The sequence below is a fragment of the Balaenoptera musculus genome, chromosome X, assembly GCF_009873245.2.
Source record: "Balaenoptera musculus isolate JJ_BM4_2016_0621 chromosome X, mBalMus1.pri.v3, whole genome shotgun sequence".
Classification (NCBI taxonomy): Eukaryota; Metazoa; Chordata; class Mammalia; order Artiodactyla; family Balaenopteridae; genus Balaenoptera; species Balaenoptera musculus.
The window spans coordinates 41,679,036-41,702,927 of record NC_045806.1 but is presented as its reverse complement, the minus strand read 5'-3'; the positions used below and the strand labels follow the sequence as shown (position 1 = coordinate 41,702,927).

At 39.8% G+C, this 23,892-nt stretch overlaps 1 protein-coding gene across 3 annotated transcripts in view; it reads right to left on the bottom strand.

Moving 5' to 3' along the window:
* Nucleotides 1-23,892, bottom strand: part of LOC118889204 (zinc finger protein 81) — an 84,667-nt gene that overhangs the window by 14,353 nt on the left and 46,422 nt on the right. For 2 of the 3 annotated variants that reach the window (XM_036840984.1, XM_036840985.1), the window contains 2 exons: nucleotides 16,190-16,316; nucleotides 8,273-8,368 (listed from right to left, as the gene is read on the bottom strand). In XM_036840984.1, the coding sequence (XP_036696879.1) occupies nucleotides 8,273-8,368; nucleotides 16,190-16,316 (223 nt within the window). Of the gene's footprint in view, nucleotides 1-8,272; nucleotides 8,369-12,517; nucleotides 12,582-16,189; nucleotides 16,317-23,892 lie in introns of those variants that run through there. The other variant, XM_036840986.1, reaches the window with a different exon arrangement.

Below are 23,892 nucleotides of genomic sequence, written 5' to 3'. Positions count from 1 at the left end.
TGGAAGAAGAGTAATTTTTTATTCTAATATAGTTCAATTTACTATCAAATGAGGTGGAAAATGCTTTTTGTTTTTGTTGTTCTCCAAAGGAACTTGTACGATACTGGTATTATTTCTTTAAACGACAGGAAGAATTCACCAATGAAGAGAGGTTTTAAATTCTAGGTTAAACTTCTTTAATAGATAGATAAAAAGACTGCTAAAATTTTTCTCTTTCTGTTTGTGACATTTCTTATAACTTGTGTTTTTCTAGGACTGTATCCATTTCATCTCAGTTATCAAATTTGGTAGCATAAAGTTCATCATAATATCTTCTTAATATCCAGTGATACAATACCCCCTGGTCACCAGAACCAGGTGCTCCAGGGGTATCCTCTGTGTGGGCTGCATGTACTCACCTGTTGTGGTTGGGCCATGATTGCTGTGAGCATACTGGAGGGTGGAATGGCCCCCTGGAGCAGGACCCACTTTGGGGGGGCACTGGGGCCAGCTGAGGCTGCCCACTGGGTGGAGTGGGGTGGGTCCTTAGAGGAACACTGGGTGCATGGTGTTAGTGAGGCTAATGGAGAGTGGGAGAGTGACAGAAATGGTACCTGCCAGCACCAGGCCAGCTAGGTGGAAGGAGAGTAAAAAAAATGCACTAGCAATTCTGTCCCTAGAGAAAGTTCCACTAGATCCCTGCCCCTCTGGCACATGCTCTAAAATTAGTCAGTGAATCTCATTCTCGTATAACCCAGGCACTTTCAAGCTGCTGCCTCTGCAATGGGACTCAGAGAGAGTAAGTCTGTATGTGAGCCCTTCAAGAGTGGAGTCTTAGTTTCTGACAGCCCTCCAGCTTTCCCAGATGTAAGCCCCACTGGTTTTCAAAGCCAGATGTTGGGGGACTTGTCTTCCTAGTGCAGGTATCCTGGGCTGGGGAGTGCAACGTGGGGCTTGGACCCCTCACTTTTCAAGGGGGACCTCTGCAGTTATGATACCTTCTTGCTTGTGGGTCATCACACTGGGTGTGTGGGTTCTGAATAGACTGTGTCTCTGCCCCTCCTACATATCTCAATGTGGCCTTTTCTTTATATCCTTAGTTGTGGAAAATCTGTTCTGCTAGTCTTCATGTCATTCTCAGAGATAGTTAGTTGTTCTCTGTGTAGCTGTAATTTAAGTGTGTTTGTGGGAGGAGATGAGCTCAGGATTTTCCTACTCTACCATCTTGATCTAAAGCAATAAATTTCTATCTGGGTGGTACTTGAGCTTCATGCCACAAGTTCTGATGTGTCACATCTTCATTATCATTCTGCTCAAAATATTTTCTAATTCCACTGTGGATTTTTCTTTGACTTATGAGCTATGTGTATATATGCTGCTTACTTTCTAAACATTTGGATATGTTCTAATTGTCTCTCTGTTCAGAGTTTTGATTTATTTCAACAGTAACTAGAGAACATATAATGTATGATTTCAATCCTTTGAAATTTGTTGCAATTAGCTTTATGTCCCAAAATAGGGTCTATTTTGGTCAGTGTGCCACATGCACTTGAAAAGAATGTGTAATCTACAGTTGTGGGATGCAGTGACCTATGTGTGTCAGTTAGGTCATACTGGTTTATCGTGTTCAAATCCTCTACATCTTTACAGATTCTTTTGTCTGTAAACAGACAAAAATCAATTACTGAGATAGGTATGTCAAAATCTCCAACTATGGTTGTGTATTTTATCTTTCCTTTTAGTATAATCCATATTTTCTTTATATATTTTGAGGCTATGTTATTAAGTGCATACAAATTTATATTTTTGTAATCCTGTTGAATTGAAATTTTTTCAATTTCAGAGAAAGAGGGCACATTACAGAAGATACAACAGACATTAAAATGATAATACAGGAATATTATGAAACAACTGAATGTCAAATATTGACAACTTAGATAAAATGCACAAACTCCTTGAAAGAAAAATTATCAAAACAAGAAGAAATAGAAAATGTGAACATCCCTATATCTACTAAAGAAACTGAATTTGAAATTAAAGATAATCCCACAAAGAAAACTTCAGACCCAGATGAGTTCACTGGTAAATTTTATCATATATTTAAGGAAAAATTATAAAATTTAAAGCAATCTTATACAAAATCACCAGAGGAGTGAACATTGAAAAATCTTAGCAAATATAGCAATTTTACACAAACTCTTCCAGAAGACAGAGCAGGCATGGAATTTTAACTCATTTTATGAGGTTAGCATTAACATGATACTGAAATCAAAGATGTTATAAGCGAAAAAAATCCCCCCAAACTAAAGATTAATATCTCTCAGAAACATAGAGATAAAAATCCTTACCAAATACTAGCAAACTGAATCAAGAAATACATGAAAGAAGATAATACATCATGATCAAGTAAGGTTTATCCTGAGAATGCAAGGTCAGTTTAACATCTGAAAATCAGTGAAATTCATCACATTACCAGAATAGAATGTTCATCTCAATAAATGCAGAAAAAGCATTTGGAATATCTCATATCCATTCATGTTAAAAACTCTTCAAACTAGGAATAAAAATAAATTGCCACAATTAATAAAGGGCATCTAAGGAAAACCACAGCTAATATACTTAACACTGAAAGACTGAAAGCCTTTGCCTTCAGATTGGGAACAAGATAAAATAAACATAAAGGGCATGCAGACTAAAAAGGAAATGATAAAAAGATATGATAATGGATACAGAAAATTTTAAGGAATTTACAAAAAGACTCGCTAGAATTAATGAGTGAATTTATTAGCAAGGTCTCAGAATACAGGGTAAATGTACAAGGATCAACTGTAAGAGTTCCACTTCTAGTATGGAGAAGTAACCTCCTAAACAACAATTCTTCTACAGACAGTAACTGTAAGCTCTAGAAAAACAAAACAAAACATGTATTGGTAGAGTGAATAAAAGCAAGCAGATTTTGGAGAGAAGTCAGAAGTTAGAGGAAGTCTGAACAGAGATGTGAGTTGCTATCCACCTTAGGTGAGACAGCATCTCCGATTTGAGTATAACCTGGTTAATTGCCTACTATGAAAAAGCACAGAACAGTGTAACAGAATATAGTGTTACTATAACATAACACTGATAATGTTCAAGATACAATCCAAAATTACTCAATATATGATGACCTAGAAAAATGTCCTTTTGGTCACTCTCCAGTGTCTTCAGTAGTTTTTAAAATATATTTTCCAGAATTAACAGTTTTGATCTGTTAGATGGGTTGGTCCAATAGAAACAATTCAGTCCTACTATGGCTCGTGTTAATTTTTGTATATGGTGTGAGGTTTGGGTCAAGGTTTTTTCCTTCCATTTGATACTAATATCCATTTGTTCAAGTGCAATTTGTTCAAAAGATGTTCCTTTCTCCCACTGAATTGTATTTGCACCTTTCTCAAAACTCAGTTGTCCATATACGTGTGGGTCTATTTTTGGACTCTCTTTTGTTCCATTTATATATCTGTTTGTCCTTATATCAATACTACACTGTCTGAATTACTGTAGCTTTATAGTAAATCTGAACATTAGGTAGTGTAAATCTTTCATACTTTTTCTTCTTTCTCAAGACTGTGTTGGCTATTCTAGGTCCTTTGTATATCCATATAAACTTTAAAATCTCCTCGTCAGTTTTTATCCCCTATAATTACAAATAACTGAACAAGTAGAATATAATTCCATAAAGCAACAGATCTCAACAACACACAACCAACTTTAAATCTATATATAGAGAGATTATATATATATATATTAGTACACAACACCCATCAACAGCTAAATATATTCTTTTCTCAGACCATGACAGAATTAAATTAGACAACATAAAGGAAATAGACAAATTCCTTAAAAAATACAACTTACTATGTCTGACAAAAGATGAAACAGAAAATCTGAATAGCCCTATGTCTATTAAAGAAATTGAATTTGTTATTAAAACTTTCTCATCAAGAAAATTCCAGGCCCGATGGTTTCACTGGTGAATTCCATGAAACAGTAAAAAAAGAAGTAACAATCTTACACAAACTATTTCAGATAATAGAGAAGGGAAAACTTCACAACTCATTTTTTTTGTGGCCAGCATAACTCTAATACCGAAACCTGACAAAGATATTGCAAAAAAAGAGAAAACTACAAACCAATATCACTCATGAAAAATGCCAATATTTTTTTAAAAATTAGTAAACAGAATCCAACAATGCATTAATATAATAAGGGTAATAAATCAAAATCAACTAGTATTTATCTCAAAAATGCAAGGTCAATTTAACATTTGAAAATCAATAAATAAATTCACATATTAACAAAATAAAAGTCATCATATGATCACTCTAATAAGATGAAGAAAAAGCACTTGACAAAATCCAACATGTAACCATGATAAGAGAAAACCTCTTCAATAAGCTAGGATTAGAAAGAACTTACATAACCTGATAAAGTGCAGCTTCAAAAAACCTACAGCTAACATCATACTTCATGGTACGAACTTTTTGCCCCAAATATCAGAACAAGGCAAGCATGCCCATGCTCAACACTTCTATTCAACATCGAACTAAAGGTCTTAGACTGTGAAATAAGGAAAGGAAAAGAAATAAAAATCATGAGATTGGAAAGGAAGAAGTAAAAGTGCCCTTAAAGTGATGATGATTACTTACATGAAAAACCCCAAGGAACCTACAAGAAAACTAATAGGTGGATTTAGAAATGCCTCAGGATACAAAGTCAACGTACAAAAATAAATCACTAGCAATTTATACTAGCAATGAACATCCTGAAAATAAAAAAAAAACAATGCCATTTATAATAGTATCAAAAAACATTAAATACTTAGGGATAAATTTAATGGAGGATACATAAAACTTCTAAACAGAAAGCTATAAAACACTGCTGAAAGAAGTCAAAGATCTAAATAGATGTAGAAAGTTGCCATATTCATGGATTAGAAGGCTCAATATTATTAAGATGTCAGTTCTCCTAAAATTGATCTACAGAATTAATGCCAAAATCCCAGCAAGTTTTTTCAAAAAAATTACAAACTGATTATAAAATTTATATGGAAATGCAAATGACCTAGAAGAGCCAAAGTAGTTTTTTTAAAAAGCCAAGCTGGAGAACTTACCCTACCTGACTTCAAGACTCATTATAAAAGCTACAGTAATTACGTATGGGTCTGGCAAAAGGACAGTGTATTAACTATATTTTCTTATTTTCTGTATTCTTGATGCTCTGGCATCTGATGCCTTACTGATCCTGGAGAGACTGCCCCTCCCAGGGCTAGTTATTTCCTAGAGGCAGTAAATGACTTCCCTGTAACGATACCTTTCATATGCAAACCAACCAATCCAGAGCCCATATCCACCAATTATCTCCTTCATCACGATCTCACAGGTTGAGCCACTAGCCCCATGCCCAAATCACCTCAGGGCTGGGTACCAGGCAACTAAGGACAGTCCCTACACCCCAGAGCCCGCTGAAATTACTCAAACTAGCTAATTCTAAACCTCCCCAGCCTGATTACTCTGGCTCACCCATTATTTCCATGAAAATCACAATGAAGTCTCTTGCCCATGCTTCCTCCTCACAACTTCTACCTCCTGATTGACCCTGGTGCTCCCTGGTGTGACCCTATGTGGTGTGGCATGCCTCCTCCTCTTGAGAACTGTGAGTTACAAACTATTTTCACTGGCAGTTGTCTCTGGATCTGTTGACCTCACCATACCTAAATAATAATAAAACCTTCACTTTAAAACAGAAAGACATATAGATCAATTGAACAGAATAGAGAATCCAGAAATAGGTTCACATATATGAAATCAATTGATCTTAATAAATGTGCCTAGGAAATTCAGTGGGAAAAAAGTCTCTTCAACAAATGGTTCTAGAACAACTGAATATCATATTGAAAAAAATGAACAACAATCCTTACATTAAACACACAAAATGGATCATAGACCTAAACCGAAAAAGCTAAAATAATAAAACTTATAGAAGAAAATATGAGAAAATCTTTGTGACCTTGTAGTAGGCAAAGATTTCTTAAACAGATCACAAAAAATACTAAAAGTTTGAAAAAGAAGATAAATTAGACTCCATCAAAATTAAAACATTTGCCTTTTGATAGGCACCAGTAAGAAAATAAAATTGCAAGGCACAAACTGACTCACAGACTTAGAGAATGAACTTATGGTTACCAGTGTGGGGAAGGGTGGAGGGAAGGGATAGTTAGGGAGTTTGGGATTGACATGTATACGCTGCTATATTTAAAAAGGATAACCAACAGGGACCTACTGTATAGCACAGGGAACTCTGCTCAATGTTATGTGGCAGCCTAGATGGGAGGGGAGGCTGGGGGAGAATGGATACATGTATATGTATGGCTGAGTCGCTTTGCTGTGCACCTGAAACTATCACAGCATTGTTAATCGGCTATACTCCAATATAAAATAAAAGTTAAAAAAATATTTAAAAAAATTGCAAGGCACAGATTGGAACAAAATATCAGTGATACATATATCTGGCTTAGGAGCTGTATCAAGCAAATATAAACAACTCTTAAAACTCAATAAAAAGAAGACAAACAACCCAATAAAAAATGGGAAAGATATCTGAATAGACAACTCACAAAAAAAATGTACAAATGGTCAATAACACATGAAAAGATACTTAACATCATTACTCATCAGAGGAATGCAACTTAAAATCATAATGATATACCATTACACATCCACTATAATAGCAAAGATTAAAGAGACTGATGATGGCAAGTGTTGGTGAGGATTTGGAGCAACAGAAATTCTCATGTATTGCTGTTAGGAATGTAAAATAATACAGCCACTTTGGAAGACAGTTTGGCAATTATAAGAAATTATAAGAAAGGTAAGTAAACACTGATTATATTATATGAGCAACTCCACTCCTAGGTATTTACCCAAGAGAAATGTAAACATATGTTCACACAAAGACATACCAGAATGTTCACTGCAGCTTTATTCATAATAACCAAACAATGACCACCTGTCATCAACAGGTATAGAGATAAACAAATTACAGTATAGTCATACCACGGAATAGTATTCATTATTTAAAAGGAACAAACTAGTGATACACTCAATAACATGAATGAATTGCAAAATCATTATGCTGAACAAATAAAGTCAGACCCAAAAGGGTATATACAGTATGATTCCATTTATATGAAACCCTAATAAAGACAAATCTAATCTATAATAACAAAAAGCATGCCAGTGGTTGCCTGGGGCCAAAGTGGTGTTGAGTATTAACTTCAAGGGGCATGAAAGTGCATTCTGTGTGATGGAATGTAATATGTCATGATTGGGGTGGTGGTTATATCAGTGTGTACCTTTGTCAAAACTCAGCAAACTGTACTCTTAAAATGGATACATTTTATGGTATGTAAATTATACCTTAATAAGGCTGATTTTAAAAGAAAAAAATGCTAGGTGACAGTGATCATAAAGTCAGAAGATGGGAGAGAGGCGTGAGATAGGGAAGGTGGAGAGAAGTGAGGAATCTAAAGGCAACATCTACAAAGAGAAAAGAAGGTGAGGCTGGTTGTAGATGACAGTTTATTGGTATCTTAGAGTGAGAAGATGAAAATGAGATGGAGAAGAAGGTGAAAGGGCACCAGGGAGAACAGGAGTGAGGCAACCAACTGATCTTCAAAGATGGCAAATCCATTAAAACCTGAATGTATATGATAAGGATCTAAGACCCTGGGAGTGGGGTTTCGGTACTAAAGCATAAAAATGTGATGGAAGGAGAGAATATCCAAGAAAACCAGATCCATACTGAGGAAGCCTGTCATATGATCGAGACTATACATATTGCAGCAATTCTCCTGGAGGAAAGCCAAGCCAAGAAGACAGTTGATAACAGTAAGGGAAATAAAGGGAGAGAGCAATTTGGTACCAGAGAGGCCAATGTTATCTATTTTCAAGAAGTTTCTAAAGTTTTGTACCTTCAGTGGGAAGCAGCTGCATAGCACAGGGAGATCAGCTCGGTGCTTTGTGACCACCTAGAGGGGTGGGATAGGGAGGGTGGGAGGGAGGGAGACGCAAGAGGGAAAAGATATGGGGATACATGTATACGTATAGCTGATTCACTTTGTTGTAGAGCAGAAACTAACACACCATTGTAAAGCAATTATACTCCAATAAAGATGTTAAAAAAAAAAAAAGGGTAGCGATCATAGCCTTTTAAAAGTATCAGCCTCAAGTATTTCCATGTCCGGATCACACTCGCTCACCTGAGCAGCTCTGATGTGGGGTTTCCTCCTCCAACGTCCAAGGCTCCTCTCCTTGCTCCAACTTGAAGATGACCTCTGGCTTGGGAATTTCACACCCTGTTAACAGGAAATGATAGAAAATGGGGTCCAGCTAATTGCTTTCCATTTGTTCTTTGGAAAAGTGACCACATTTCATTGGGAAAAGAGTAATAAGTGCAAAGGTGCAAAGCGACTGAAGAATCTCAGACCAATCAAGGATGACACCATCACACACTTCAGATGCCCCAGAGCACTCAGCAGCTGAGGATGGAAGCGGCCTCTCTGAGGTTCTGTGTTAGTTCCCTAGGGCTGCTCTAACAAAGTACCGAAAACTGGGTGGCTTAAAACAATAGGAAGGTATTGTCTCATATTTCTGGAGGCTAGAAATCTGAAATCAAGGTGTTAGCAGGGTCATGTTCTCTCTGGCAGATATAGGGGAGAATCCTTCCTTGCATCTTCTAGCACTTGTGCTTGCCAAAAATCTTTAGCATTCCTTGGCTTGTAAACACATTTTACTCCAGTCCCATGGCTGTCTTCTCCCTGTGCGTCTCTTCTCATTGTCTTCCCCCTATGCGTGCCTATTTCGGTGCCCAAATTTCCCTTTTTTGTAAGGATACCACTCAATTACGGCCCACACCAATGACCTCATCTTAACTTGATCCCCTCTGTAAAGATTACTACTTGCAAATAAGGGCACATTCTGAGGTACTGAGGGTTAAGATTTCGACATATCTTTTTTTTGAGGGGACACAATTCAACCCATAAGAGCCGGCCCTCTGATGCCCCAAAATTCATGTCCTTCCCATGTGCAAAATACACTAACCCCATCCCAGTATCCCCCAAAGTCTTAAGCATCCCAGCATCAACTCTTACGTCTAAAATCTCATCTAAACATCAACTCAAAGTCTCAAATCACATCATCTAAATCATCCAAATCTTACAGATGAGACTTGAGTATGAGTCATTCTGGGACAACATTCCTCTCCATGCAAACCTGTGGAAACAGATGAGTTATCTGTTTCCAAAATACAGTGGTGGGATGGGCAGAGGATAGATACTCCCATTCCAAAAGGGAGAAATTAGAATTTAAAAAGGGATGGGAGGTCTCAAGCAAGTCTGAAACCTAGCAGGGCAAATTCCATTAGATTTTTTAAAAATTATTTATTTATTTATGGCTGTGTGGGGTCTTCGTTTCTGTGCGAGGGCTTTCTCTAGTTGTGGCAAGTGGGGGCCACTCTTCATCACGGTGCACGGGCCTCTCATTATCGCGGTCTCTCTTGTTGTGGAGTACAGGCTCCAGACGCGCAGGCTCAGTAATTGTGGCTCACGGGCCTAGTTGCTCCACGGCATGTGGGATCTTCCCAGACCAGGGCTCGAACCTGTGTCCCCTGCATTGGCAGGCAGACTCTCAACCACTGCGCCACCAGGGAAGCCCCCCATTAGATTTTAAGGCTTCACAATAATTCTCATTGGTACAACACTCTGTCCTCCAAGCCCACCAGGGTGGTAGCCCCACCCACTCAGCCCCGGGCCAGGAGTGGCACCACTTACTATTACCACTAGTGACCCATTAGCAAAAATTTTGCTTCCTGTACCGGCAACCTTATGCTCTGTTGTTCTACACGTTTTAGTTCCAAAGGGAGGAACACTTCCACCGAGAGACACAACAATGATTCCATTGAACCGGAAGTTAAGTCTGCCACCTGGACATCTTGGTCTTTTCACGCCTCTGAATCAACAGGAAAAGAAGGGAGTTACTGTGCTGGCTGGGGTGGTTGATCTTGACTACCAAGGGGAAATTGGACTGCTATATCATGATGGAGGTAAAGAAGAGTATGTCTAGAATACAGGAGACCCCATAAGGCATACTATCATGCCCTGTGATTAAAGTCAATGGAAAACTACAACAATTCAACTCAGGCAGGACTACTAATGGGCCAGACCCTTCAGGAATAAAGTTTTGGGTCATCCCACTTGGTAAAAAACCACAACCAGCTGAGGTGCTTGCTGAGAGCAAAGGGAACAAAGAACGGGTAGTGGAAAAAGGAATTCTGCTTCAGGACTGCGACATAAGAAATCTGCCTAGTTTGCAGTCCGTGGCCTGCCCTGTGGATTTCAGACTCAAAAGTTCGACATCAACTCACCTGAATTTCCATCCTGCTGGCCTGCCCTTCAGACTTGCCAGTCCCCACAACTGGGTGAGCTGGTTCCTTAAAATAAATCTCTCCCCCCTACTCTGTATTTATGTACACACGTGCACGTGCGCGTATGTGTATACTCTCTATATGTATATACCCATATCCTATTGGTTCTATTTCTCTGCAGAACCATAATACAGAGTTTGGTACTGAGAGTGGCTCTAGAGGAACAGAATCTCAAGGATGAGTTTTCTGAATTAGTTATGGGATTTCTGGAATTGGTTCCTTATTCTGATTAGATTCAAAAGCACTAATGACTCTATTTCAGTAGTAAGGAGGGCACTAATAGTCCCTGGTGTGACATGGCAATAGAGATATGCAAAATATCAACACTGGATACTCCTAATCAAATGCTTGTAAGAAGTGAGGTTCTGGATAACCTTGTATTTGATACCTTGGAAATTTTTGTCAAACTTCCAAGTATAGTAAGATTGCCTGATTGCTCCTAATTGCGCTGGATGAAGTGGGGAAAGAAAAGGATGAGCTCAGGGATTTGATTTCCCAGATCATGCATCGCATAAGTGACCTGAAAATTTCTCTGTCTGTCCTGAAAGTAACCCTTAGCTCCTGTAGCTGCAGAGCTGAGACGGCTGAAAACCAAACCCGGAGTCTCATCCTGTGAGTGGCTAAATTACAACACAAATTGAATTCCCAACCTCACAGAGTGTCTGCTGTTAAAGGAGAGCATTGATGAGGAAGGAACGGGATCCTGAAAACTGGAATGGAGACATATGAGGACACTGAACTTCTAAATTCAGATGAGTCTTTGCCAGTAGAAGCAGCCCTTTTACCCTCAACTGAGAAGTTTAACCCTCCTCTGCCAGAGGAGCCTCCAGTGGGCTCCCCTGAGGGACTTGCCTTGTAAGGTACTGCTGGTTCCCCTCAGGACCTATGCCTACCACCCTTCTTTGCTTCCAGACCTATAACTAGACTTAAGTCTCATCAAGGCCCAAGGGTGAGGTACACAGTGTGACCCATGAGGAGGTGTGAGATACTCCAAAAGAACTGCATGATTTGTCCAATTTATACGGACAGAAATCTGGGGAATATGTGTGGAAATGGATATTAAGAGTGTGGGATAACAGAAAGAACATAAAGTTGGATCAGGCCAAAATCATTGACATGTGTACACTAAGCAGATTCTGAATGTAATGTTGCCACTTGAGGGGTTAGGAAGGGCTGAAGCAGTGTGTTTGGCTGGTTGGTTGAAACATGGACCAAAACATGGCCCACACTAAATGCAGCTGAAATGCCAGGACTACTTTGGTGTACTACAGAGGAAGGCATACAAAGGCTTAGGGAGATTGGAATGTTAGAGTGGATTTATCGTGGAAGGTTTGCTCACGCCGGGAGGGTCCAGAGACACATCTGTGATGATGACTGTGACTAATAAATTTGTGAAGGGGCCCCGGGTAATCTGTGATTGCTCTTTGCTGTAGGTCAGAAATTTCAGTGGGAACTTCTGCCAGTGAACTGGGCAACCTAAATGCAATGGGAGTAATTGGATCCTGGGGTGGCAGGGGCCAAACGGAGGCACTGAGTTGTCAAATGCAAGGTGGATGCGGTTACCACAGGGTCAAAGCAGTAATCAGAAAAGTCCGGGGGCTTCCCTGGTGGCGCAGTGGTTAAGAATCCGCCTGCCAATGCAGGGGACACGGGTTCAAGCCCTGGTCCGGGAAGATCCCACATGCTGTGGAACAACTAAGCCCATGCACCACAACTACTGAGCCTGCACTCTAGAGCCCACGAGCCACAACTATTGAAGCCCGCGTGCCTAGAGCCTGTGCTGCGCAACAAGAGACGTCACCGCAATGGGAAGCCCGCGCACCGCAATGGAGAGGAATCCCCTCTCACTGCAACTAGAGAAAGCCCGCGTGCAGCAGCGAGGATCCAACGCAGCCAAAAATAAATAAATTAAAAATAAATAATTAAAAAAAAGTCCGATTCACACATAAGAGTAGAAATTTTTATAATACTGTTTTGATTCATTCTCCTACTCATTAGACTTCAGACATCTTTCAAAACAAACCTTTATCTTAGTGTTCCATTATTTAAGAGATAACCTTCTTTCAAGGCAGCAGAGTTAGGACAGTCTAAGAAAAGCAGGACAAAAACAGTATATGAACATTTCGCAAAGAACGGTTTTCAGATATTTAAGAAACTATGCTACATACTCATATATTTATGTGTTACATGTCTATACCTCTCTATCCTTCTCTCTAACACTATATGAGAATAGGGAGACTAGCATTAAATGTAACATCTGTTACAGAGTGGCTCACCTGCTCACAGACAGACATATCAACAAATTAAGAGCAAGGAAAGGGGAAATAAAAGAATACTGAGTATTCATTATGTACCAGACACTGCCCTAGGCACTTTAGATAAATTCATTCATTTCATCTTCAAAATAACTCTCCTCTTAGTCCCTTTAGATAAGGAAACTGAGGCTCAGAGAGGTAAAATTCCAAAATCACATAGCTAGTAAGAGGCTTAGTTATTCATTCAACAAGTGGCCGGGTGGAGATTTAAACTTCTTTCTCATATACCATACTACTGTCAAATAGGAAAAAATGCATACATGTCTTTAATATACATTAGAAATAAACCAAACTTTCTGCGCTGCAAAAAAAAAAAAAAAAAAACAAACAAAAAGAAACAGTCCAATTCACAGAGATCTATGGGGTTGGCTAGTTGATCCTGACATCCCTAGAAAAGAAATAGGTGGGCAATCTACTAAATTCTTACTTGATCTGTCTAAGGAGAAGAGTCCTAGGTCAAGTGAACAGAAGTCTAACTTGAAACATCAAAACACAGAGTCCTGGCTCCTCAATCAATTCTCAGACTTGAGCCAGTTTACACACCCGGAATGAACACTTTTGAATGAAGGGGAGGCCGGGTCCCTGAAGGAAGGAACCCATGACACTGCCAAAAATTTATACTACTAACCTTTCTTCCAACCTTCCCTAAAGGGACCTATATCCCTTTACAGAGTACCTGTGCATTGGGGAAAAAAACAGTGAGGCTTACCAGACATCACTGGACCGTGGCACTGAACTGACACTAATTCCAAAAGACCCAAAACATCACTGTGGCCCACCAGACAGCGTAGGGGCTTATAAAAGTGAAGTGATCAATGGAGTTTTTGCTCAGGTCCATCACACACAGTGGGCTCAGTGGATCCCCAAACCCATCTTGTGGTTACTTCTCTGGTCCAGGAATGCATAACTGGAATACACATACTCAGCAACTGGCAATATCCCCATATTGGTTTCCTGACCTATGGAGTGAGGCCTTTTATGGTGGGAAATGCCAAGTGGAAGCCACTAGAACTGCCTCTACCTCGGAAAATGGTAAACCAAAAGCAGTACCGCATTCCTGAGGGACTGCAGAGATTAGTGCCACCATCAAAGCCCTGAAGGATGCAGAGTGGTGGTTGCACTACATCCCTATTCACCGTGCCTATTTGGCCTGTGCAGAAGACAGTGGATTATCATAAACTCCACCTGGTAGTGACTCCAACAGCAGCTGCTGTACCAGATACGGTTTTGTTGCTTGAGCAAATGAACGCACTCCGTGATACCGGGTATGTAGCTATTTATCTGGCAAATGCTTTTTTTAAAAACAATACCTGTTAGTCAAGACCAGCAGAAGCCGTTTTCTCTCCGTTAGCAAGGCCAGCTATACACCTCCACTGTCCTACCTCAGAGGCAGATCAACTCTCCAGTCCTATGTCATAATTTAGTCCGCAGGGATCTTGATCAACTTTCCCTTCCACAGGACATCACATCGGTCGATTACATGGGTGATACTATGCTCATTAGACCTAGTGAACAAGGAGGAGCAACTACTCTAGACTTATGGATAAGACATTTGTGTGTCAGAAGGTGGGAAAAAAATTTAGGGGCCTTCTATCGCAGTGAAACTTCTAGGGGTCCAGTGGTGTGGGCCATGTTGAGATATCCCTTCCAAGGTCTTGAAGAGTAAGTTTTTGTGTCTGGCTCTTCCATAAACAAAAGGAGGGACAACACCTGCCTCCCAGTGCTGCTCGTAAGGGGCCCAAGTCCTTATGATGGAGGCCCAGCCTGTGGATGGTGTGAGGCCAGGAGCTGCCCTTGGAGCACTGAGGCTGGGTCCTCCCAGAGTCGTGTTGCTTGAGAATGTGCCCAAAGTGGGCAGTAAACTCCGTCTTAGGCTAAATACTGGCTCAAAACTGATAGTCAACAAGTACCATAAGGGACAGTTGAAGAGAGAGTTCAAGAGAGCATGTTAAGAGGTGTGACCTCAGATCAGATGTGGCAACCTCACACCTGGGTGGTGGCCCTGCCCTCTTAGCTCTGGAACCAATTAGGTGGCTCACCTTCTGGAAACAAAGAGGTGACAGCCAGTCGCCCTGCATCTTCCCAGTCTGTGCCCTCTGGGCCTGTGATGGCAGTGACAGCCCTGCTGGCTTCTGAACCATTTTGGGGGTCATTCATCCCTTTTCTTGAAGGGTGTTCACAGCCAAATAGCTTTACTGGCCTGTTTCCTGTCTGTAGAATCCCAGAACCCCAGTCTTCCTGCCTTTTTCCCTGCCTCCATCCTCTTCAGCCCAAGCTGGCAGCATTTCTCCTGAGATGGTTGATTGGATCCACAAATCATATACCTAATCTTTTTAGCAACTGGTTGTCCAGCCACACCCTTGGTGCTCTTTCCAGAGTACACCTTCTTATATTTTGCAGTATGGATAGGCTGAGAATTTTCCAAATCTTCATATTCTAGTTCCTTTTTACTAACAATTCCTCCTTCAATTTCTCTCTTTCCTCTAGCATTTTACTGTAAGTATGAAGCAGAAACCAAGCCTTGCCTTTAACACTTTGCTTAGAAATCTCCTCAGCTAAATATCCAAATTCATCATTCACGACTTCTGTTTTCTACCCAAGAGAACACAATTCAGCCAAATTCTCTGCCACTTTATAATAAGAATCACCTTTCCACCAGTTTCCAATTATATGTTCCTCACTTCCATCTGAGACCTCACCAAAAACACCTTTAACACTCCTATTTCTACCAACAGTTTCTCTGAGGCAATCTAGACGTTTTCTATCAAGCACCTGAAAATCTTTCCAGCCTCTACCCATTGCCCAATTCCAAAGCCACCTCCATGGTTTTTGTAGGTATTTGTTACAGCAGCACCCCACTTCCCAGTACAGAAAGCTGTGCTAGTTTCCTAGGGCTGTTGTAACAAAGTACCACTAACTGGGTGGCTCAGAACAACAGAAATTTATTGTCTTCAAGTTCTGGAGGCCAGAAGTCTAAAATCAAGGTGTAAGCAGGGCCATGCTCTTTTTGAAGGTGCTAGCGAGGGAACTGTTCCATGCCTCACTCCTGGCTTCTCTGGCCTCAGGCATTTCTTGTCCTATAGGTGCATCACTCCAGTCACATGGTCATCTTTTCCTTGTATGTCTTCACATTGCCTTCCCTCTGTATTTCTGTGTCTCTGTGTCTAGACGTCCCTTTTCTATAAGGATGCCAGTCATATTGGAGTAGGGCCCATCTAATGACCCTGTTTTTGCTTGATTACTTCTGGAAAGACCCTATTTCTAAATAAGGTCACATTCAGAAGTAGTGGGGGTTAGGACTTCAACATAGTTTCTTTGGGGGGGGACACAATTTTACCCATAACAAGGTCCTTGTAGGTTCACAGAGTGGCTCTGCTTACCCAGTGAGAGGAGGTGGCTATAGTTCTCCAGCATCACGTCCTGGTACAGGCGCCTTTGAGTAGAATCCAGCTGCTGCCACTCTTCCCTGCTGAAGTCCACAGTCACGTCCTCAAAGGACACTGACACCTGTAACAACACAATCCCGTTCAGGGTGACATGGTCAGCATGGGGGGATAGGGAAGAGACAGATAGAAAATTGTTTTTAGTAATTTTTACTATAATATCCCATAGGGTATGCCTATTAAATACCTACTTATACATAATGTACAGAATACAAATATCTAATTGGAAATTTCTGCTATTCATTGTGTACAACACTGTCTTTCATTTTTTTAATTAATTAATTAATTAATTAATTTATGGCTGTGTTGGGTCTTCGCTTCTGTGCGAGGGCTTTCTCTAGTTGCGGCAAGCGGGGGCCACTCTTCATCGCGGTGCGCGGGCCTCTCACTATCGCGGCCTCTCTTGTTGCGGAGCACAGGCTCCAGACGCGCAGGCTCAGTAGTTGTGGCTCACGGGCCCAGTCACTCCGCGGCATGTGGGATCCTCCCAGACCAGGGCTCGAACCCGTGTCCCCTGCATTGGCAGGCAGACTCTCAACCACTGCGCCACCAGGGAAGCCCATCAGTCTTTCATTTTTAAAAATAATATTTCGGTACAGGATTTGAACTTGATCCTATTTTGTTGCTCATTTTAATGGGAATTTGTGTTTTATAACTTTTAGAAGGAAGCATGTGCATTTTTTTCCCACTTTACATAGCTCCCTCTACTGCTGCTTTCATTTAGTCTTCAAAAATATAGCCATTTTCTCTTGATGCCTTTTTTTTTGGCCAATTTTAATTTAATTCCATAGTGGTCAGAAAACATACTCTGTATGATTTCAACATATGTTCTATCCAGAAGAACGTTTCATGTGTCCTTGGAAAGGAATGCATATTCAGCTACTGGTGGGTGCAGTGTTCTATAATATATAAATCAACTCGATTGAGTGTTGTTGAAATTTTATATCACTTTACTCATTTGTCTTCTACTTGTTCAGCCAATTATTTGTCAACTTTTTGGTAAAAATTGACAGGGAAATGTTAAAAGTTTATATGGCTATGCAAAGGAACTAGAATACACAAAGCAAGGATTAGCATGGAGGATTTATACTATGTAATGTTAAGACTTACTTTAAAGCTACAATAATCAGACAGCGTGGTATTGATCTAAGTACAGACACATATATCAATGGAACAGAATAGAGAATCCAGAAACACATCTGCACACATATGGACAACTGGTTTATGACAAAGGTGCCAAAGTGATTCAATGGGGGGAAAGGAAAAGTCTTTTTTAAAAATTGTGCTGGAACAAATGGATATGCGTTTTGGAGGAAAAAAACAAACCCTGACCCACATCTCACACCATATACAAAAATTAACTTTAGTGTTCTCACCACACACACACACACACACACACACTCAAATGAAGCAACTCTGTGAGGTGATGAATGTATTAAGTAACTCGACTGTGGTATAAAAACAAATATATAGATCAACAGAACAGAACAGAAAGCCCAGAAATCAACCCACACGTATACGGTCAATTAACTTATGACAAAGGAGCCAAGAATATAAAATGGGGAAAGGACAGTCTCTTCAATATATGGTGTTGGGAAAACTGGACAGCCACATGCAAAAGAATGAAACTCGAGCACTATCTTATACTACCTGCAAAAATTAACTCAAAATGGATTAAAGACTAGAACATGAGATCAGAAATCATACAACTCCTAGATGAAAACATAGGTGGTAAGCTCCTTGACATAAGTCTTGGAGATGAATTTTTGGATTTGACACCAAAAGCAAAGGCAACAAAAAACAAAAATAAACAAGTGGGAATATACCAAAGTAAACATCTTATGCACAGCAAATGAAACCTTCAACAAAATGACACAGCAGCCTACTGAATGGGAAAAAATATTTGCAAATCATATATCTGATAAGGGGTTAATATCCAAAATATATAAAGAACTCATAAAACTCAACAGCAAAAAACCCAAAAAAATCTGATTAAAAAACGGGCAGAGGATCTGAACAGACATTTCTCCAAAGAGATATACAGATGGCCAACATGTACATGAAAAGGTGCTCAATATCACTAATCATCAGGGAAATGCAAATCAAAACCACAATGTGATATCACCTCATACCTGTTAGAGTGGCTATCATCAAAAAGACAAGAAATAACAAGTGTTAGTGAGAACACAGGAAAAAGGGAACCCTTGTGCACTGCTGGTGGAAATGTAAATTGGTGCAGCCACTATGGAAAACAAGATAGAGGTTCCTCGAAAAATTAAAAACAGAACTAGGTATGACCCAGCACTTCCACTTCTGGGTATCTATCTAAAGAAAATGAATACATTAACCCAAAAAGGTATCTGCACTCCCACGTTCACTGCAGCATTATTTACAGTAGCCAAGATATAGAATCAACCTAAGCATCCATAAGTGGAAAAATGGATAAAGAAAACGTGGTGTGTGTGTGTGTGTGTATATGCGCACACACACACACACACAAACATATATACACACACACACATACACACATAATGGAATATTATTCAGCTATAAAAAAGAAGGAAATATTGCCATTTGCAACAACATGGATGGACCTTGAGGGCATTATGCTAAGTGAAATAAATCAGACAGAGAAAGAAAATTCCGTATGATCTCACTTATATGTGGAGTCTAAGAAAAACAAAAAACAGAGCTCACAGATACAGAGAACAGTTGGTGGTTGCCAGAGGCAGGAGTGTGTGGTGGGTGAAATGCGTGAAGGGGTCAAAAGGTACAAACTTCCAGTTATAAAATAAATAAGCCATGGGGATGTAATATACAGCATGGTAATTATAGTTAATAATACTGTATTGCATATTTGAAAGTTGCTAAGAAAGTAAATCTTAAAAGTTCTCAACACAAGAAAAACATTTGTAATTATGTATGGTAATGGACGTTAGCTAGACTTATTGTGGTGATCATTTCACAATATATACAATATTGAATCATCATGTTATACACCAGAAACTAATATAATGTTATATGTCAATCATACCTCAATTTAAAAAAATAACCAAGTGAAAAGTCTAGAGCTGAAAAATATAATCTGGAACTAAAAAATTCACTAGATGGGCTTAACAGCAGAAAGAGTTAATGAATGTAAAGACAGACAAACAGAAATTGCCCAGTCTGAAAAGCAGAGAGAAAAAATTTGAAAAAAAGAATACAGTCCCAGGATAAGACAATATCAAAAGATGTAACATACATGTAACTGGAGAACCAGAAGGAGACAGGAGAGGGGAAAGGGACAGAAAAATATATTTTTAAAAATAATAGGCATGGACTTCCCTGGTGGTGCAGTGGTTAAGAATCCGCCTGCCAATGCAGGGGACACAGGTTCGAGCCCCGGTCCGGGAAGATCCCACATGCTGTGGAACAACTAAGCCTGTGTGCCACAATTACTGAGCCTGCACTCTACAGCCCGTGAGCCACAACTACTGAGCCCGCGTGCCACAACTACTGAAGCCCGCGCGCCTAGAGCCCGTGATCTGCAACAAGAGAATCCACTGCAATGAGAAGCCCATGCACCACAATGAAGAGTAGCCCCCGCTCGCTGCAACTAGAGAAAGCCCGCACACAGCAACAAAGACCCAATGCAGCCAAAAATAAAAAATAAATAAGTAAATAAATAAATTTATAAAAAAAATAATAGGCAGAAACTTCCCAAATATGGTAAAAGACATAAATTTACAGATTCAAGCAGGATAAATCCACAGAAAACCACACCTATGCACACTGTAGTCAAACTAATGAAAACCAAAGAAGAAAAGAAAACAGCCAGAAAACAAACAAACAAAAAAAGACATATTACATACAGGGAAACAGTGATTAAAATGACCACTCAGTGCTCAACAGAAGAAATAGAGGTCAAAATACAGAATACAAACTACAAAATTTTTACATGCTGAAGAAAATAAGTGTTACCTGGCTGGGCAAATTTAGGAGTTCCTTGATAAGTTCTTCATGGCTTTTGGTTCTACCCTCTGTGTTTTTGGTCCCACCCTCTGAGCCATCTTTCCTATTTCATGAAAGGTTGAAAGGTAGCATTTCAGGAAAAGTAGCAGAAGAGTTTTCTCAGTCTGCTTCCTACTATGAGTTGTCTGTGAATCTCACTGGGTTCACTTCCTTAGATGAAAAGTGCACCTACAGATCTCTTTTTGAGATAAGCCATTCTTTATCTTGGACTCCTGCTGAGAGGGCTGAGGTACACACTCTTAAGCTTCCTAGAGGCCCTCTTGTTTGATTGAGATCTATGAGGCACTCTTAATCTCTTCAAGGGGAGTTTTGTGTGGCTGAATGCTCTGGTCCTCTGATCTGAGGTCTTAAAAAAAGGTTGTATAGTCACATCTTTTGCTTTATTTCTAGATCATATTTTCCTGATAGTGTTTCAGAACTATTTCTTAACTTTAGAATCTTGTGCTATCTGCAGAGGCTAATAATTTTCAAAACCATCAAGTCCTGGATCCTTTGTGTTTGACAGTCTTTCTCTCAATTTATCTCCTTTCACATTTTGCTAAAAGCAGCAAGAAGAAACTAGATGCCTTCAACACTTTTCTTGGAAATATTAGATAGATCACCAAGTTCATGAAGCACAATTCTCTACTTTCCACATAATTGCAGATGACAGTGTTGCTAAGTTTCTATCACATAAGCTCCTCCAGTTTCCAAAACATGTTCTTCACTTCCTTTTGAGCCTTCAGCAGCACCCTATAGTCCAAATTTCAATTAATAATCTATTCAGGCAATTTAGGATTTCTCTAATATGCTCGTTAAAATCCTTCCAGCCTCCACCCGCATCCAAGTTTGAAAGATATTCCCACATTTTTAGGTATGTTATGACAACACCCTACTCCCAGTACCAAAATCTGTGTTAGCTTTCTATTTGATGCATAGCAAATTACCCTAAAACTTAGTGAGTTACAACAATATCCATTATCTCACAGTGGGTCAGGGGTCCAGGTGTGGCTTAGCTAGGTCCTCTCACTCGGGGTCTCCCACAAGGCTGCAATCAAGATGTTGGCCAGGGCTATGTTCATCTTGAACACTGACTTGGAATGACCCACTTCCAAGCTCAGGCAAGTGGTTGTTGATAAGATTCATGTCTCGAGGTTTGTTGTACTGAGTGACTCAGTTCCTCATTGACTGTTGGCCAGTGGCTGCCCTCAGTCCTTTGCCACGTGGATCTCTCCATAGGGAAGTTCACAACATGGTAGCTTGTTTCATCAAAGCCAGCAAGCGAGAAGAGCCAGAGAGAGTGCCAGCAAGATGGAAGTTACAGTCTTTTATAACCTAATCACATAAGTGACATCCCAACACTTTTACCTTATTCTGTTTCTTAGAAGCAAGTCACTAGGTCCAGCCCACATACAAAGGGGAGTGGATTACACAAGGGTATGAATACCGAGAAGTAGGGATCACTGATAGCCAACTTAGAAGGCTGCTTACTAAAAAAAAAATCAAAATTTGCATGAAGCAGATAAAGATAAATTTAGAAGGAAATTTCTAGCTTTAAATGCTTATATTAGAAAAGAGTCTAAAATCAATGACCTAAAATTTAACTTCAAGGAGCTAGAAAGTAAAAGACCAAATAAACCCAAAGAAGGTAAAAGAAAAGAACTAGCAAAGATCAAAAAAATTAATGAAATAGAAAACAAATGACAGAAAAAGTCAACAAAAAATTAATTCAAGCTGTATTATAGACCTAAACATAAAAACTAAAACTAAAAATGTCCCGGAAGAAAACATAAGAGAACATCTTTGCAATGCTGGGACAAGCAAGGATTTCTTGACATAGTACAAAAAGCAACAACCACAAAAGAAAATTTTGGTAAATGGGACCTTATCAAAATTAAAACTTCTGCTCATCAAAAGATGTCATTAACTCATAGACATAGAGAACAGACTTGTGGTTGCCAAGGGGGAGGGGCAGTGGGGGAGGGATGGATTGGGAGTTTGGGGTTAGCAGATGCAAACTATTACATACAGAATGGATACACAACAAGGTCCTACTGTAGAGCACAGAGAATTATATTCAATATCCTGTGATAAGCCATAATGGAAAAGAATGTGAAAAAGAATATATATATGTATAACTGAATCACTTTGCTGTACAGCAGAAATGTTGAACACAACATTGTAAATCAACTATACTTCAATAAAATAAAAATTTTAAAAAGATGTCATTAAGAAAACAAAAAGCCAAGACACAGACTGGGAGAAAATATTTGCAATATGTATACAAAACACCCATATTAAGAATGTATAGGGCTTCCCTGGTGGCGCAGTGGTTGAGAATCTGCCTGCCAATGCAGGGGACGCGGGTTCGAGCCCTGGTCTGGGAAGATCCCACATGCCGCGGAGCAACTAGGCCCGTGAGCCACAATTGCTGAGCCTGCGCGTCTGGAGCCTGTGCTCCGCAACAAGAGAGGCCATGATAGTGAGAGGCCCGCGCACCGCGATGAAGAGTGGCCCCCACTCGCCGCAACTAGAGAAAGCCCTTGCACAGAAATGAAGACCCAACACAGCCATAAAATAAATAAATAAATAAATAAATAAAATTAAAAAAAAAAAAGAATGTATAAAGAACTCCTACAAAGCAAAAGACATGTAACCCAATTTTTTAAAATGGGCAATATATTTGAACAGACACACATGAAAAAGACATACCAATAAAGCATATTAAAAGATGTTCAACATCATTAGTTATAAGGGAAATGCAATTTAAACTACACTGAGATAGCACTATACACTCACTTTCAAAGCTAAAGTTAAAAAGAAACTGAAAAATTGCTGGTAGAAATGTAAAACTGAACTATCACTTTGGAAACTTGTTTGGCAGTTTCTTTTTTTTTTTTTTGGCTGTTTTGGGTCTTCGCTGCTGTGCGCGGGCTTTCTCTAGTTGTGGTGAGCAGGGGCTACTCTTTGTTGTGGTGCCCGGGCTTCTCATTGTGGTGGCTTCTCTTGTTGCGGAGCACGGGCTCTAAGCGCACGGGCTCAGTGGTTGTGGCACGTGGGCCCTAAAGCATGCGGGCTCAGTAGTTGCAGCACGCGGGCCCTAGGGCATGCAGACTCAGTAGTTGTAGCGCACGAGCTTAGTTGCTCCACAGCATGTGGGATCTTCCTGGACCAGGGGTCGAACCTGTGTCCCCTGCATTGGCAGGCGGATTCTTAACCACTGCCCCACCAGGGAAGTCCCTGGTTTTGCGGTTTCTAATAAAGTTAAATATACACCAGCCTGTAATCTGGCAATTCCATTCCTTGGTAGATACTAAAAAGAAATGACAACAATATATCCTCAGAAAAATTCCACAAGAATATTTATAGCAGGATTTATCATGATAAAAAAAAACTAGAAACATTCCAAATGTTCATCAGCAGGTAAATGCATAAACAAATTATAGTATATTCATATAATTGAATATTCAGCAATAAAAAAGAAAGAGCTACTGGTAGAACCAACAACCTGGATGACTCTCAAAAATTTACAAATAGAAGCCAAACGCAGAGCCAAACACAAACCGTATGATTCTATTTATATGACAATCAAGGACCAGCAGGGCTAATCTATAGGGATTAAAAATATTAACAATGGTTGCCTCAGG